At 31.0% G+C, this 17,350-nt stretch overlaps 3 protein-coding genes and 1 long non-coding RNA gene across 6 annotated transcripts; 2 read left to right on the forward strand and 2 right to left on the reverse strand.

Moving 5' to 3' along the window:
- Positions 1-89: 89 nt before the first annotated feature.
- Positions 90-8,694, forward strand: LOC126771941 (uncharacterized). Its single transcript, XM_050492119.1, has 7 exons — positions 90-456; positions 1,210-1,325; positions 5,375-5,473; positions 5,575-6,060; positions 6,600-6,712; positions 8,101-8,244; positions 8,458-8,694. The coding sequence occupies exons 1-7, from the start codon at positions 273-275 to the stop codon at positions 8,594-8,596; spliced, it is 1,281 nt and encodes a 426-aa protein (XP_050348076.1). The 5' UTR covers positions 90-272; the 3' UTR covers positions 8,597-8,694.
- A 1,130-nt stretch (positions 8,695-9,824) lies between these two features.
- LOC126771991 (uncharacterized) lies at positions 9,825-13,364 on the reverse strand. 3 transcript variants are annotated; one of them, XR_007669585.1, is made up of 7 exons: positions 13,155-13,364; positions 12,081-12,143; positions 11,784-11,870; positions 11,583-11,708; positions 10,981-11,125; positions 10,693-10,850; positions 9,825-10,053 (listed from the first exon to the last, which is right to left on the reverse strand). It is a non-coding gene; the product is annotated as an uncharacterized LOC126771991 (long non-coding RNA). The 3 variants fall into 3 exon arrangements; XR_007669583.1 differs by having other exon boundaries at positions 12,964-13,364; XR_007669584.1 differs by lacking the exon at positions 13,155-13,364 and adding an exon at positions 12,558-12,749.
- Positions 13,365-13,515: 151 nt separating this feature from the next.
- LOC126771918 (U3 small nucleolar RNA-associated protein 14 homolog A) lies at positions 13,516-16,620 on the forward strand. The gene is made up of 3 exons (XM_050492088.1): positions 13,516-14,302; positions 14,454-14,646; positions 15,136-16,620. The coding sequence occupies exons 1-3, from the start codon at positions 13,650-13,652 to the stop codon at positions 16,600-16,602; spliced, it is 2,313 nt and encodes a 770-aa protein (XP_050348045.1). The 5' UTR covers positions 13,516-13,649; the 3' UTR covers positions 16,603-16,620.
- Positions 16,613-17,315, reverse strand: LOC126771988 (U6 snRNA-associated Sm-like protein LSm3). Its single transcript, XM_050492191.1, has 3 exons — positions 17,172-17,315; positions 16,983-17,090; positions 16,613-16,823 (listed from the first exon to the last, which is right to left on the reverse strand). The coding sequence occupies exons 1-3, from the start codon at positions 17,190-17,192 to the stop codon at positions 16,644-16,646; spliced, it is 309 nt and encodes a 102-aa protein (XP_050348148.1). The 5' UTR covers positions 17,193-17,315; the 3' UTR covers positions 16,613-16,643.
- Positions 17,316-17,350: the final 35 nt, after the last annotated feature.

The raw sequence follows: 17,350 nt of genomic DNA on the forward strand, positions 1-17,350 counted from the left end.
TTGATATTTTTTGGTTGCATATTGTCTCATGTGTAACGAAATCTTTTGTTTGATATTTATTGTTTGACAAATGTCGGGTACTTGGGTATCCTTAGTTCAATAGAAGCCATTGTAGCCATTTTATTTTTACCTGCGTACTGACACGCACCTCACCTAACCTCTACTGTTCAGTTAATTTTTGTACAGCATCGTGTTAGGAAGAAATTGTATATTACATTTTATTATACTAGATAGATATTGACTACGTCGTGTAGATTTAAAATTAATTGAACATGGATCAAAAGTTATGGCTTCTCGTCGAATGGGTAGACGACGAAAAGATATTTCCTAATTACGTCGTCGTTAGCAATCACTATTTAGCGACAAAGGAGACAGATCTTCATACTGGGAAAGTGGTTTTACTTCGTATCAAGCATACCCATGCTGCACGCAAGGCGCGAATTCTTCGAGTTTCTGGTGAGTCACTTTCGTTATTTAAATGTTAATTCCTAATGGAAAATATTGTAATTGTTAACTGTAGATGGTAGGTATTTTTTATTTTAGATTGATAATTATTCTTTTATAATCATCAGTCAATAGTTTTACTAAATATACATTTAATAGTGACTTAAATGGGCGGAAGAAAAAAATATTTCAATCATGTCTTCCGATCTACGATGCTGTAGCTCAGTTCTCCGTCATCCACGTCGTTGTTAAATTTGCAATTATTTATAAAAAAAATCTGTCTGTCCGTCTGTTTGTCCAGTTTAATTTTTGAAACGGCTAAATTACAAATTGACTGTTCCCAAATCAGTTAAGCCGTTCCTAAGATTAGCGAGCACAAACAGACAAAAATTCTACGGATCATCGATTTGCGTTCTATTGCGTTGATAAAGACCCACGATAATAGTTTTACTCAAATATCTTCCATGTACAGACAGTGATCAGTTACATTTCTATTGTATATGTATGTATAGGTATAGATTATATGATTTTCAACTACCGACATGCTCTATAGGTAAAGAGAGGTAAGTACCTCCTTTTTTCACGCAATTATTATAAAATAAGTGTATTTGACACAGCTGTTACGACAGGAAGTATTTTTTTTATATATTATTTAGGGAGGGAAGTTTGCCGTCTACTTTAATACGGAGGAGGATTGAGAGATAAAATATGTCGAATAAATTTATATCATTATATCTTCTTCTCATATAATTATGTACATTTCAGATAACAAAACTGATATAAAAGCCTTCAAAGTGTTGATGGAAAGACAAGACCATCAAGTGAAAACTGTTCTTACACTGTGTATGAATGCTGTAAAAGAGATGAAATCGATTCCAATGGTGAGTGTAAGATTAATCATTTTTCACACATTATAATTATTTATAAAGGTAGTTATTATTCCTCCGTCAATTTGCTAAAACAATTTGCTCATACTACATACATTATCCTCTTTAATTTTATTCCTGGCGTAAGCCAAGATTGTGAACACTACAGACGGCGGCCATAAGATTTGGCCCGTCCGTTTGTTTAATTTATATTGTTTGAAGAAAAAAACATTTTACGTAATTTTATATACATATAAATCAAACGAAACTTAGCTATTATAAAAATACTATCTTACCTTACCCTACTTATACTATACTACCTTCTTATAAACACTTATCTCGTTGTTTGTCTGTAATTGATGTTATAGCAAAATATAGAACAAATATTTAGTTATATTTCAAGCATACATGTAAATGGTGAATAAAACACTTAGTTCGAAACCGAGGGTCGCCGGTTAAAAATAAACTTTTATTGTTGAAAAGTATAGAAAGTTCTTTTTATATATTTACCATTATAAGAAAGTAAAATCAGGAAACCTTGTATGTATATAATAGAATAGGTAAATTCGCATGAGTAATCTAAAAGGGAATGAGATCATGTTCAAGGAACTTGTCCAATATAAAAATATAAAAACCTAAATAATTTATAGAATTATACTTGTTCCCAACAATTTAAACTATATCTAAAAAAAATTTTTTTTATCAACAATTTACCTATGAAATATTTTTATGGTAGGGGAAGGTAGCACAAAAATTTAACGTTTGTAGTATAACAAAAACAAATACACATTTTAATTTTATATGTATGTATTTAACTATAAAACTAAAAACAAATTATGAAAAAATAAGAAAAAGCTAATAATTATTTTTATGGGGGGTCATGTGGTTATATATTTTTTCTATTTTTTATTTTATGTTCATAGGTCTACAAAAGAAAATGACAATCAAAAAATTTAAATGATTACATTTCTTTTGATGTAGACACGACATGCGCTTTTGATTAAGTGCAAAAAAGCGTCTAGTCTGTGACAGCAACAAAGACCTAAACTTATAAGTTTTTTTAATAGCTAAATATCATAAAAAATATAATAAAAAATATCTAACTAACTATCGAAACAGTTTTTTAAACTTTTTTTCAATGAGGCTATAGAACTGTCGGTAAAAATATCATAATTAAAACGAATACTATTTTAAGAGAAACACATGGGACATAAAGGCGAGTGGCTAAGTGCATTTGTTCTAGAGGTAGGAAGACAAAAGGTCATACAATATCGCATGCGACTATTTGGACGAGTCGATAAGTCCATGAATTAGCTTTTATAGAAAGATAATATCATTTATTTTGCTTCGAGTATAAAGTGAGCTTGCTCATGACATTTATTATCGGTGTAAGAAAGGTGATATAAAAATCTCTTTTGAACACATTCAAGTCTATTTATGTGAACCTGATAGCAAGGGCTCCACACTACACTGCAATACTCCAGGATATTATATAGAACTAAGGTATTAAATAAAAGAATAGAAACACTCGGTTGCTTAAATATCTTTAACTGTCTATTAATAAATCCAGATAGTTTTGACGCTTTTTTTATTATATGATCTAGATGTAGCCTAAAGCTTAGTGAACTATTAAGTATAACGCCAAGATCACGTATGCTCGTTACTTCTTGGATAGTTGAATTATTATTGATATAATATGTCACCTTATCAGAAGTAATCTTGCGGGAAAATTTTATGTAAAAACATTTTGTGGGGTTGAGGTACATTTGATTTAGTGGCACCAATCACAGATATAGTTTATATCCGTTTGCAATATTAGCTTATCTAAATCATTATTTATTGCGCGATAAATTTTTAAGTAATCAGTATAAAATTTGAAGTTCGATTTTATATTAATACATAAATCATTTACGAAGATTAAAAAAATAAAGGACCTAAATGTGATCTTTGAGGGACTCTTGAAGCTACCTCGATTTCCGCGGACTTATATATATATATATATATATATATATCTATATATATATATATATATATATATATATATATCTTATATACTTACATCACCCCCTTTGTGTATTGGTATTAAATGAGCTTTTTTCCACATAGATGGGAATATGCCCGTCTCTAACAAATTATTATAGATGCGGTTAAGGACTTATACAATTTTTTTGCACATTTTTTCAAAAATAATGGAGGTAAACCATCGGGACCGGGTGATTTGTTCGTTTTTAAAGACTGAAGACATCTCAAAACGTCGACTTCTTCTGTTAACAATTTACTGAGTGACATAACGTTGCCATATGGATTAGTAATATCTGGTGTTGGCAGTACCGAGTATGCACGGCTTAAATTATATGTATTCTGGAAATGCTTAGAAAAAGGTTAGCTATGTCCTGCCCACCCACTGCTTTATCGATTCCTAGTGTCATTTCATTGGGAATTGAAGTACAGTTTTATTAGGTGTATTATTTATATAGTTAGTATAACATTCTTTTACCAAACCCTCACATCGTTCTTGTAACAAAGTGTAACTAAGTTTATCCATTTTATTTCCGTAAGTTTTGTATCGTTTATTGTATTTCGCTTTTTCTCTAAGAGCTTTAATAAGGTATAAGGAATACCAGACAAGTAATCTCTCATTCGTCGTCAATTTAACTGGAGTAAATTCATGAATAATTGACATTAATTGCAAGTAAAATACTTTAACCATTTCGTTAACATCTCAGCATCCTAACCATATAACTGTCCAATCTATATTTTCTAAGGCAGTATTCAGCGCTTTATAGTCACATTTTGTGTAATTGTATCTTAGGATTTTATTATACTTGACAGTGGCATATGAGGACGTTTGAATTAATATTTTGAGAGGGGGATGATGAATGTCAGATGGTACTACAGGTGCTGATAATTTGTAAATAGCTATGCAAGCTGGGTCAGTGGATAAAACTAGATCTAAAATTTTTCTATTTTTATTTAAAACACTGTTTAATTGGTACAGATTATTGAATGTAATGGTGTCTACAAATCTATTTACTACGTAACCATCGGAAATCGATGGTAATAGAAAACTGGATTCAGCATTGTACTCCCACAATACGTCACTTAAGTTAAAGTCCCCCAGCAACATAATAGATGACTTTTCGTTTACTCTCGTTACTACACGCGATAAGTTATATAAAAACGTGTCAACATAATTCCTATCTAAAGGTGGTGGCAGGCAGGCAGGACACACACATATGAATACTGCTGCTCCCTCCTAATTTCAAACTAATCTATCAGTCCTCACACGCCGACTCCCAATCATACTTTCGAGTAACTTCAAATTTCTTAAATACAGCAATCATTACGCCGCCCCCATCTTTTTTGTGAGAAGAAAATGAGAAGGAATATCTATCACGCCTAAATATGTTATATCTCTGATCCTGACCTCGTAATCATATACAGTATCGTTATATAATACATACATATAGCTATCAATCACTTTTTACGCTAATCAACCTTTTTAGTTAGATTTAAATTGACATTTTATAATCTTCAATAACTAAACCAAGTTCTCCTACTAATATAATATAATCAGTCTTTTCGTAGGAGTGATATGAAAGTAACCCTACCCGCTTTGCCCAACCACGTTTTTTTTATAATTTTGAGGTGGCTACCCTACAATAAAAACTATATGGCCAACTATTTAAAAAAAAAGTACAGTGAATTACTATTTAATAATCATAGAATAATGATAGACATCCAGCATACGCAGTTTTAGACTATACGTTTTTTAATAATTTTCAAGTATTTTAGTGTAAATGAAATTGTTTTTTTTTTTAATTTTACCTTGAAAAACTTTTAACTACGATGAGTGTTCGGCCGCCGAGGTACAGTACTGCATTTAAACATTTACAATTATGTCAATAGCTTACGGTTAAAAGTGATACCCGCTTTGGCTACCTTCCCTTATATATTACGTATTCCCTTTTAGCAATTAATTGCAATTGAATGTTCTCTTAAGCTAGTCGTCATAGGTTTACTTTTAAACCATTTAAGTCATATATGACAAAATTTTCTATTAGCTTTTAGCTGAAAATCCCATGCCAAATCAGAGCGCACCAAGTACGAGCACTCACAATGACGATGAAATTATTGCCAGTGGCAGCCATATCGACCAAGAGGTAACTTGTTTTCTATAAAAATTTGAATATGAAATTCATTCTTAAAAAATAATAAAATTGGAAAATTCTAAAAAAAATGTAATTACTTAACTTTTTTACAGATGAACCTCGACAGGGGCGCAGAGCCGATAACAAATGACCAAAGAAGTCGATTATTGAACGACAAATCTATGATACGTAACCTTAGATCAGTTGTCACCAGTACTCCTCTACCCGATACAAGCGCTCAGAATCTTAAGCTTACATTCGATCAAGGAACGCAGACCGACCCTAAACTCGGTGAACCTTCAGCAGTGAATTTAGTAGAACTGGAAACGGCATTAAGACACTTTTACGACCAGATCATGGTTTTGCTATCTAATATTGACACAAATGAAAGTCAATCAACAACGGATAGGACATCTGAAGATGGTGGACTAGATGAAAATGAAGAGAGTTCAGAATCCGAAGAACCGACCATTGTTCGTCAAAATACGTCAAGTGTTGAGTCCGAAACGGATAAGATGGCTGGCGGCTTAAAAATACGGAGAGTATCAGCGCAGACTACTAACGCAAATTTGCCATTGTCGGTTAACAATGTTGATATGGTTTGTATATTCATATATTATTCATATGTATACATAAGTAGTTAAGTATATAAAATTTAATCACCTCTAGTTTGACGTAAACTTGACCTACTGATCCAAATAGCACAGAATATAATAATATATAATTATAGAATTTCTAGTCCTAATTTAATTTTAAAATTATTATCTAAAAACAAATTGCAATTATTTTTAAAAAACGCTTGAAGTATTGCTAAAAAGTTTAAACACATTAAACTATACATTTATTATTTATTATGAATTACGATACAAAATATTTAATAAATTATTATACTCGATTATTTATAGACAGCGATTTTATTTATTCTATGGTCTATTTTGTATGTGGCGCTGTAATGTGGTGCTGACTATATAATACCGTAATCACCTGTTTATAGGGAAAAAATCAATCAATAAATAAAAATCATTATTGACTAATATAAATTCTAACATAAATAAGTGAATAATGAAAAAAATTAATAACTACCTACTTATACTGACAATGAAATCAATATAATTATTAAAGTATTTAAAATTCGTAGGTTTCAATTGGAAACGGCAATGTCACCGTGCCTGCCAGACTAATGGCAGAAATCGATTGGACTTGCCACACTTCAGCGACGAGACAATTGTTGCAAGCCGTCTTTTCTAGAAGGTAATTACCAATTAAGGTTATCATTTAAACAGAAATTAATCAAGTGCATTCCTTGTATTATGTTCCGTTTTAATTATTCTTAGTGAAATTTAAATATATTTAAAATAATATAATTTAATTATGAACGTAATAATAATCGACATTAATATTTGAAATTAATTAAGACAGAAATTAATCAAGTGCATTCCTTCTTACATTGTTCTTGTATTATGCTCCGAATTTCTTTGTGAAATTAAAATATATTTAAAAAATATATAAACTAATTATTAACGTAATAATAACCGAGATTAATATTTGAAAGCATAGTCCAATTTATTTCCATCTAGATTAAACCTTTAATAAAATGTGGTACGTAAACGAATTGCCTCGGTGGTCAAGTGGCTCGTTTAGTCCGCTGCTGATCCCGACGTCCCAGGGTAGACAATGACTGACAAACTCGCAATGTACAATTTTTTTTAATCCGATCCTATATGGGAAAAAAACGATTTGAGACGATACTTAAGACGATCGTCGATTTGCGATTACCTATCTACAGAATAAATAAATGTACCTTGAGATCTAATAACATTACTCGGAACAGGTTATAAATTAATTTAAAAAATGTCCCTAATAAACGAAGTTGATTCTTATACACGTTTAAATATTCAAGATGTAGGATACAATTAGTGTCACTTTGCCTCAACCTGTAGCAGTACGCATAGCAACAAGAATACACACGCCACGCATGCCTCATTATTTGACGTCATCGTTTGAAACAACGAATAGCTCTGTTTATTTGAAACAAGAAGCAGCATGCAATGACGTAGTATGACGTAATGTCAAGCTCTTAAAAGAGCTGTTTTTATAGTTATAATCTTCACTTCAATTGGTTTCACTTCTTCAATGAAAACAACTCAACTTGCTGATTTCTTGAAACACATCTTCACTCCACGCGCCGCTCGAACTAACTGAACACGACGCCGCGGTAAAACGAGTATTTGTAGAATCAGCCGCGCATCGATAGAGGGGAATGAGGGTAATCAAGCGCGGGAGGAAGACGCACAAAAAGTTTTTATGAGCCAATCAAAATCCCTACTTTTAATGTGGACGCGCGCATTTGTTATCATTTTTTACATTTTTACAACTTATATTTTTCTTGTATTCCTATTGGTTAATTTTTACTCCACTTTTTGTATATATACTCGTACCGTTTTTTAATAAAGTATTCCACAAATTCTACGATATTCTACTGTTCTACAAGAAGAAGTTTTATTTTACTACAACAACGTCTGCCTCTTAAAAACCTTTTCTGAGATACCAAATGTTAAAATAAAGGACTATGTCTTAATACGTTAAGTATCTTTGAAAATATTAATAAAAACGATTAAATTAAAAAGAAACCTTTTTAGAATTCTAGCCACTCATTCCATAACTGGAAAGAAGTCACCAGCGTTTGCGAACAAACGACCGAAAAATCAATTGGACCCCAAATTAGTAGACGATATTGTCAACACCGTCGCTAAAAGGTGCAATGTTCCTAAAAGTATTGTTAGGTTGGTATTCATATTTTAATCCCATAACTTTTGTACCTTTTGACTTTTTAATTGTAAGGTATTTTATTTAAAAAATTGAATATTTTTGTATTATACCATCTCACAAAAATCAGATAACATTAAACTAATTATTAAAAATAATTAAATAAATGACAAAATAGGTTTTTGTAGTAAAAAATGTAGTCCGGAGACTTATTATTAAAAAAATTACAGGAAATCCATTATGACGAAATGTACGGACGAAGCAAAGTTATATAGAAATCGTCAACGGTACAGAAAAAAGCGCGAACAACAAAACCGAGAGAACATCCCGCCATCTTCTGCGTCATCGGATGAATCCACCACTGCTTAAGATTCAGGAGACAAAGATCTAATATCAATTTGTACCATTTATTCATCAATTAAAAATATGTAATAACTTTTAAATAAATTGATATTTTCGCTCGCATATATTGGGATTTTATTTGTAAACATTAATCTCTAAAAAAATACTTATATTTTAAATTTAAAGGTGAATTTTATAAATGAATGGCAAATTATAAATTTTAATTTGCGAAAAACAGTTGCATAAATACAGCATCCGATGTTGTAGCCGCATGTGAATAGTATACAAAACAGTTGACCACTGCTGAGCTGGAAAGACCACACAAATTATAGTAATCAAGAAATTTCTTATCAGTTTTGTATTTGTGAACCAATATTTGATCTACAGAATACTGAAGAATTGACATTACACGATACATTACGCCCTTATGCTTTATCTTGTACTAATTATTTTAAAAAGCGATATCAGCCCATCCTACAGTCATTATTTTAGCAAAAAACTGTGTTCAAAGGGCTAATACAAACAGAAAATTGGGGTGTCAATAAAAAATCATAAGTTGAATGATAAAAGTACATATCATTTTATACATGATCAAAATAGCTATATGAATATTTTCATCCCCATTTTATTTCAGTGTTATTTATAATCAATAAACAGAATCACAACCCAACAGGTGATCAAGAACCTAAAGAAAGTTTTCCAACTATACTGTTAAAATTAAATATCTTGTCATTACCCCTTTTTGTTCTGGCGAACTCTCCCGATTGATTAACAATAATTAAGTTATATTTCTGAGACTCTTGTTATCATGATTGGTGCTCTTTTGTTTTCTCAAGACTTGAAATAAAATTCATTGTCCACAATCTTCTTAACAATAATTTTCATTTCTCCAAGAAACAAGTTCAAAAATGTCATTTACACTCCACCCGTGGTGGGACAAGGAATGTTGGCATTAAACTGAACAAATCAAATATTTGAAGCTGCAGTGCATACAACAGATCCCAATTATAAACTTTTAAACATGTTATTTTATTGTTTCCTTGACAAATCTAACATTTGGATAATGTGTGTAACACTAAAATTACATGTAATTCGCACCACATTTAATAGTCCCAAATTGTCAAAACTTACATGTTCTTTACATACCCTGGCGTTGGGTGTGATGTATAATTTATGATTCATTAATATATTCTTCTTTAAGATTAAGGGTATGGACAATAGCTCCAGATTTGCACATTCAGAAATAAAACAACAGTTTGATGAGTCCAGTGTACGGCTATAACCATTTATATTTATATTTCTAATTCATTACAATCTTGTGTATCACAATCGAGTTCGCTGCTAGATGGACTTGCAGGTTCATCTGTAGAGCTAAGTCCATTTCCAGATTTTTTATCAATTTTCGCAATTGCTGGGGGATTTGACAGTTTCTGAATGTGGGCTTTTTGCCAGCAGATATTAGATACTTGGGCTATAGCAAGAAACTGAAATTAAAATTTTATTTATAATATTCAATAATAACTAAAAAATACAACTTGTATTTTAGTAACTTTGCTTGCTTTTTTTATTATAATATCTCATGCCTCAACAAAGCTGTTATTGATGTAGCAAAAGTACCGTTTTCCAAAAAGAACAATAATAATATCCTCCAGACCGATTTCGGCCTCGGCGGCCAATCTCGAAAGTTTAGCCAACTACGCATCAGATATTATAGTGTAAAAGTGTGTGCGCATAATGTGCACTCTCTATTCTCTAACTCTCATAATCCGATGGGACGGCAATCCGACACGACCGGAAAGAGTTACGGCGCAGGACCAACGGTTTTACGTGCTTTCCGAGGCATGGGAATGATCATATTTCCAACTTCTAGTCTCCGGGCTGCTACTGTGCATTTTCTGACAGAAAAACCCAATTATTTTATTTTATTGGCCCGACCTGGGAATTGAACCCAGGACCTCCGGGTCTGTAGCTTTACATCAAGCCACTAGAACAACGAGGCAGTCGAAAGTACAATATATATGTAATATATGATAGATCCTAATCTTTTCCTAATATATGTTAAATTAGAAAAAGACTAAGGGAAATAAATATAAAACTTATGCTTATATGATATAATTACATACTAATGTTATAACTGGCAGGCTTTGATATTTTTGGCACAAGAACAAAATACTGAAGTATGATAATCTTGCAGTCCACCAGGATAAGGCTCATTCCTATTGGAGGCTTTGATCAACAACAGGTTGACGAGTTCTTGGCAAATGCGATCATTATGTGTAACCTAAAAAAACAAAAAACAGGAAGTAGATAAGTGAGCCATTTTATTATTGTTAATAAAATATTTAAAGCCCTTTTTAAAACAAAAATTAGTTTTATCTAGTAAAACGAATATTCAACTAAAGAATAATAACCCCTTGAGCCTTGGAGTCCAGTCTTCAATGATTGAACCAATATCGAGATTCATATTTGTAGCATTGTAAACATGCTGCTGACTAGTAGGTACCCACATTTTACAATTGATACAGGGAACCATATAATTCATGTTTTTGAAGAAATCTGAAAAATATAGGTAGTTTAAATTAAAATATGTTATACACAAACATAACATAAAATGTTAAATCCATAATCTATTCTTAGCTTTCTACACACATACAATATGAAATAATCATTGTAAAAAATCACAGTTGTGATAAGTGTGTCGTCACCCATGGTTCGAATTAAAAAATAATAATGTCATCCAGACCGATTTCAGCCATGGTGGCCAATCTCAAGAGATTAGCCGAATTAAGTACAATATAAAAGAAACTGTCATCATAAAATAGTTCAGTAAAAATAGAAGAATAAAAGAAAGCATAATATTGAAATAAAAGAACATTAAATTAGTTTAGACTTCTAGTAGTATCAATATACATTATTTCACCAATGTCATTTTAAAGTTACATAATATGTAGTGTAAAATGCAATAATTTTTAAAGATAATATAAATAATACAAAAGCATTCCTGGTGGTGTACCTTTATTATGCAGCTGTATGGAGTGTTACTTGGAGATACCTATGATTTCTTCTTATTTTCTTTTTTTATTTTTAACTCTGGATACATGCCTCAAACCTTTTTTGGATTTATTTGGTATTCCTTGTGCTAAATATATACAAAATATAACTTAATAATTAAAAAGTACTAGCTTAATCTCTCTACCTATAATGTGATACTGACCACTATTTTTTAATTTTTCTAATGTGTATTTGGGATCCTGCTTACTACTAGACACCACTTCTTTAGGCCCTTGCCAGTATTCTTGTGCTGAAATTATAATAAAAGAAAATATTGAAGAAACTTCAAAAGTGATGTAAAGCAATGTGTGGCATTTCAAACTTTTTTTGTGCCTGGAGATATAATAAATTTCAAGACTTTTTTGTGTGTGGAACACAAAAAAGTTTAAGTGATCTATGAAATAATTTATTTAAATTTGATTGGGCATGAAATTTAATAATCATCACGAAATCATCTCACCAGTTTCTACAATGCTGACTATTGGGTCTGGCAAAGTAGATGCTATTTCTCCAGACAAGGAAGCTGAAATCACAAAAAAGTATAATACTAATTAAAATTAATATATTAAGAAATTACACTTTTTTTGTTTCTACCTATATACTTTAATGTGTTTTCTATATACTTTAATGTCTTTTGTTTCTACCTATGTACTATAATGTATACTTTAATGTGCTTTATTATTCCATGATTTTCTAAACATAGGGTTTAAGGTTATTGATTGGCACATTCACAGTATTGCTAGATTCAATTATAGATTTGTATACTTTACTCATGGAAGTATCTTTTAATTTTACCTTCTAAAAGTTGGTAGTGCAATTCTGTTTTTATTTAACTAAAAAGTCACTAAGCAATGTTTATAAGTAAGGCTGAGTTGCAAAATAACTAATAGCACTAAATTTACATGAAAGGCACGGTTGTAAGGAATATGACTCTCACCTTCTCTATCTTTCTACATATATTGTGGAAATCGACTTAATTGCTTATCGGTTACTGGAGTTGTAGTTAATTTCTAAACTTCTAGCTAATTTCTTCAGCCGATTTCCCTTCATGTTGAAGTTTTTCAAAGTTGTTTTAAGCACACATAACGATTCTTTGCTAAGAATCGTTATGTGTGCGTATGTATGGTAATGATGAATTAGTACATCTGCCTATAGAATAACTAGCAAGTTATTCTATAGGCAGATCATTACCCACTACTCTTAACCATTCCTTACAGCTGCAGCAAATTACTTATAATTAGAATAAATAATTAGCTTTTAAAATGTTTACAAAAATAAAATTAAAGTGATTACTACCTACTGTTCTTAATTTAGAGGAAATGCGGCAAATAACAAAGATTCACCTTTGTGTTTATGTCTCTCCCTTAGATCGCAAGTTTCACATGATCTGTGACTGTCCTTACCACATTAGTAAAATAAGCACGAAGGTCAGAAAAAGCAAGAGTCAAATTATTTGCAAACATGTACCAAATTGATTCAATTTCTCATTTGATTGGCATTTCACTGATTTTAACGAAATAGAGGCGTAGCAGACGTTTAACTCGACGTTTAAGTATACAGATTTCATCGAAAAAACGAAAGGGAACCTTTGCTTCATCATTTATAAAATCGACACAATAATTAGAAACCGAGATATTTTAAAGGACGTAATGTAAACTTAAATTAACAAAGTGACAAGTGACTAGTGAGAACCACATAAATTTAAACAAAATTTTTGACTCAAACACATTGTGTTGCAAAATATGAACTACTTGAAACTATTTTCGTTCTTTACCATTAAATAATAAGTCATATCTATTTCTTTTTACATATGGCAATTTTTACTATTTTTTTTAAAGATTATTATTTTGAACTTTTGAAGTTTGACTTTGAAGTTTCTACCCGTCAAGGTTTGACGAAACTCGAAACGAAAGCATTGTGACGAGTTTGAGGTTAGGAAATATCATAATATTTTTAATACATAATATTGTTTCCTGTAAATAAAAACTTCATTATTTTATATATTAACTATAAAAATTGAACTAAAGCAATGAAGGACGATGAAGATCTTGACTTTGTCGCGTCTGAACATGATCGTATGGTTAGTGCAATTGCAAAATTAGACAAAACCCAACATATAACTGAGCCTACAAGAAATGAATCTACGAGTTTGAATTCAGAGTTTAATTTAATAAAAAGACCTAATGCATTGAAACTAAAAAATGTTGTTAAAGTGTTGGAAGATACAGCACACAATGTAAAAATTAGTAAAAAACTCAAAGAGAGTCAGAAAGTTTCTCGAGTGCTTCCAAAACCGTTGGAGAAGCCTCAAGCTGAGCGTATTAAGAGAGCAACTGGATATGAACAAACTAAAAATAAAGTGGGAAGATGGGATCCTGTTGTTGCTAGAAATCGAACTGTCGATTTTGTTTCATTTCCTTTAAATAATTTCTCGAGTAAAATGCAGCCAACAGCAGATTTCTTGTCGAAGCTGAAGCTTAAGTCATCCCTAGAAAAAGAACTAGAAGAAATTGATCCTGTACCGGAGCCTGAAGTCACTGAAGAAGAAGAACAAACATATCCTATGTCTTATCAAGAGATGTTTGAACACAGGCAACACTTAGCTAAAATGCGAGCCCAGCAATCTTACACGGCAGCCAAAGCCAAAAGACAAAGTAAGATAAAAAGTAAAAAATACCATCGGTGAGTAAATTAATTTATTTGAGAAGAAATATCACATTATTGAATTTATAACATTTAACAAAAAAAAGGTTTATTATTATAATTTTCCATACTTTCTTTTTTTCATAACTTGTACTTTAAAAAAGTCATTAATAAACAATTTTGTTTTTAGTATACTCAAAAAGGAAAAACTGAAACAGCAAATAAAAGAATTTGAAGAACTACAAATTAAAAATCCAGAAGAAGCACTCAAAAAATTGGAGGAGCTTGAAAAAGCTCGAGCCTTAGAGAGACATACGTTAAGACATAAGAATACAGGAAAATGGGCTAAGAGCAAATTGGTGCGAGCCAAGTATGATAAAGATGTAAGTTTAATTTTTTTTGAATGTTCTATTTTTGTTAAAACTATTAAAATTAAAAACTTATTTGTCAAATTAGCCATTCCATCAGATTACTTGCTCATATCATTGCTTCTGCATAATTGTCTAATTGTCATAATTGTCTCATGCCTCGGAAAGCACGTAAAGCCGTTGGTGCTGCACCTCAACTCTTTCCGGTCGTGTCGGATTGCTGTCCCATCGGATTATGAGAGTTAGGGAATTTAACTAACTTTAAACTGTGTTTGCACCCACACTTGTATCTATAAATCTCGTTCGTAATTCGCTAATCTCTCGAGATTGGCAGCCGTGGCCAAAATTGGTCTAGAGGACATTATTATTATTATTTCATATATTTTATGCTCTCTACAAATATACTACTTATGGTCACTGATCATAATTAATTTATGATAAATGACATGCATACAGTTCTGTTAGTTTTTAATTAAAAATGTTTTATCTTTTTTAACTTTACAGGTAAGACAGCAATTATCTGAACAATTATCAGTTAGTAAAAGTTTAACAAAAAAAGTGCAAAACACTGAAAGCACTGATGATGAGGCTGATGAAACAGAAAATATACCAGATGTTACATTAGACCAGGATGAAAAGAATCCATGGATGATGAAGAGATCTGATAAAACAAATATTGATGCAGAGTTTAACTTTGGATACAAAAAGTATTTAAAGGACAAAATGTACAAAAGAAAAGAAGAAAGTGATTCTGATTCTGATGAAGAAAATTCTAAACATGATAAATTGAGCCTTTCACTTCATTTTCTTAAAGAAGGTCTAAAAAAATTAGGAAATTCAGACACAGTTGACACAGATATGATAATGCAAAAAAAAGATAATGATAAAACAAGTAAAACCCAAAAATTACCATTAAGTAAAACAAAACAATCAATGGAAAAAACACCACAGCAAAAGAAAAATAAGTCTAATAAAGCTATTGCTACTTCACTTTGGCTTGTTGATAGTATTGATACCACAACAATCAATAAGGAAGATGAAAGAACAGTTTCTGAGGCTTTTGATAATTTAGACAAAAAATTAGCTGTACGAGTAGAAAGAAAATTAATGAAATTAAAAAAAGAAGTGAAAAAACTGGAAAGAGCCAAGCCCATCAGAGCAGATAACAATAAAGAATCACATGAGATAGATAATTTAGAGTACTTGAAATTAAAAAAGCAAAATCCAAAACCTTTTATTGATGAAAGGCTTATAGAAACACATAGAAACACAAAAATAATAGATAAAGAAACTACCAATTTTCCTCTCAATATATTGTCAACAACAGATAAACCTTTACAGGAACATACTAATGTTGATATTGATCCAAGTAGATTTATTGAAGTTAAGCCAAAGTATCTCAACACTTCTACATCAAATGGAAATAATGATTTTGATGATTTAGATGACGATGAACAAGTTGTTCCAAAAGTTGACATTGAAGAAGTTTTTGAAGAAGATGATGTTGTTGCTAGTTTTAGGCAAGAAAAAGAAGATGAAATTAATAATGATAAACCAAAAGATGTTGATTTGACACTTCCTGGATGGGGTCAATGGGGAGGGAAAGGAGTTAAAAGTAAAACATTTAAACGGAGAAACAATCGATTCATTAAGGCTGCACCAAAAGTGCCTAGACGTGATGAAAATAAAGGTGATATTATCATAAATGAAATAAAAATTCCAAAGCTTATTGCACATAAAGTTGCAGATATACCATTTCCATTTAATAGTGTTAAAGAGTATGAAGCCTCTATACGAACACCTACAGGTAACACATTTATACCTGAAACAGCTCATAAGAAACTCATTCGTCCAAATGTGATTACTAAAGCAGGTTCTGTGATAGAACCTATGGATGAAGATGAATTACTTGTTAAAAGAAATCGGACATTTAAGAATGACTCAGTTATTAAACTACTGGGGAAGCAATAAAACAAAGAAATGTTCTTATTATTAGTTTTATTTACCTAAATCTATATGCCCACACGCACCGGTGGAGATACTAATATTACTCCATCACCTCTCACAAATAACATTGGAATATTCCTTTTTGTTGTTCTATAAACTTCTTCATATGTTTCTTCATCAATCTCAACTGTTGTTATTGTTTCCTCAGCATCACCCAAGACCATATTTAAATGTTGGTCATAAGCCTTAAAAGATATATTTTTTGCGGTAATATTAAAGGTTATTGAAGATTATATAATTTTGCATGACATTTCGAACAAAGTAAATAGCTATTTAAGTTCAATAGAATTACTAAAACAATTATTATAAAGTTTATAAATAATTAAAATCAATTATCTACTTACATGAAGTTTCCCACGTAACTCCCGTTCGTTGCGCATTTTTACATAAATTCTTTCATCTAAGCTAAGTCTTATCAAATCAAGAGGTTCTTTGACCGTCATTACAGCCACCTGGAAATATTTACATGTTATTTAGAAATTTAAAGAACGAGATATATTCATGTTTACATAAAATCTTAAATTACAACTAACATTGTCACCGTCGTCAGCCATTGTAATTTTGAGATATTGATACTAAGCGAATATAAATTATTAACGGTTTACTTTAAGCAACGGTAAACAAAAACAATTAAAGTAATAATTTTTAGGTTATATTTTCGGCAGTTAGGTACTGTAACTGTAGTTGTCTGGCATATATGTCATATGTCAAA

This window comes from Nymphalis io, chromosome 11 (genome assembly GCF_905147045.1).
Source record: "Nymphalis io chromosome 11, ilAglIoxx1.1, whole genome shotgun sequence".
NCBI lineage: Eukaryota > Metazoa > Arthropoda > Insecta > Lepidoptera > Nymphalidae > Nymphalis > Nymphalis io.

Bases quoted from the DNA above. Each gene is read 5' to 3' on its own strand.
- LOC126771918 (XM_050492088.1), top strand. From the start codon at position 13,650: ATGAAGGACGATGAAGATCTTGACTTTGTCGCGTCTGAACATGATCGT. The intron at 14,303-14,453 runs GTGAGTAAATTA...TTTTGTTTTTAG, and splicing joins AAAAGTAAAAAATACCATCG to TATACTCAAAAAGGAAAAAC. The intron at 14,647-15,135 runs GTAAGTTTAATT...TTAACTTTACAG, and splicing joins GAGCCAAGTATGATAAAGAT to GTAAGACAGCAATTATCTGA.
- LOC126771941 (XM_050492119.1), top strand. From the start codon at position 273: ATGGATCAAAAGTTATGGCTTCTCGTCGAATGGGTAGACGACGAAAAG. The intron at 5,474-5,574 runs GTAACTTGTTTT...ACTTTTTTACAG, and splicing joins GCAGCCATATCGACCAAGAG to ATGAACCTCGACAGGGGCGC. The intron at 6,713-8,100 runs GTAATTACCAAT...AAACCTTTTTAG, and splicing joins CAAGCCGTCTTTTCTAGAAG to AATTCTAGCCACTCATTCCA.
- LOC126771988 (XM_050492191.1), bottom strand. From the start codon at position 17,192: ATGGCTGACGACGGTGACAAT. The intron at 17,091-17,171 runs GTTAGTTGTAAT...AAATATTTCCAG, and splicing joins TGGCTGACGACGGTGACAAT to GTGGCTGTAATGACGGTCAA. The intron at 16,824-16,982 runs GTAAGTAGATAA...ATATCTTTTAAG, and splicing joins AGTTACGTGGGAAACTTCAT to GCTTATGACCAACATTTAAA.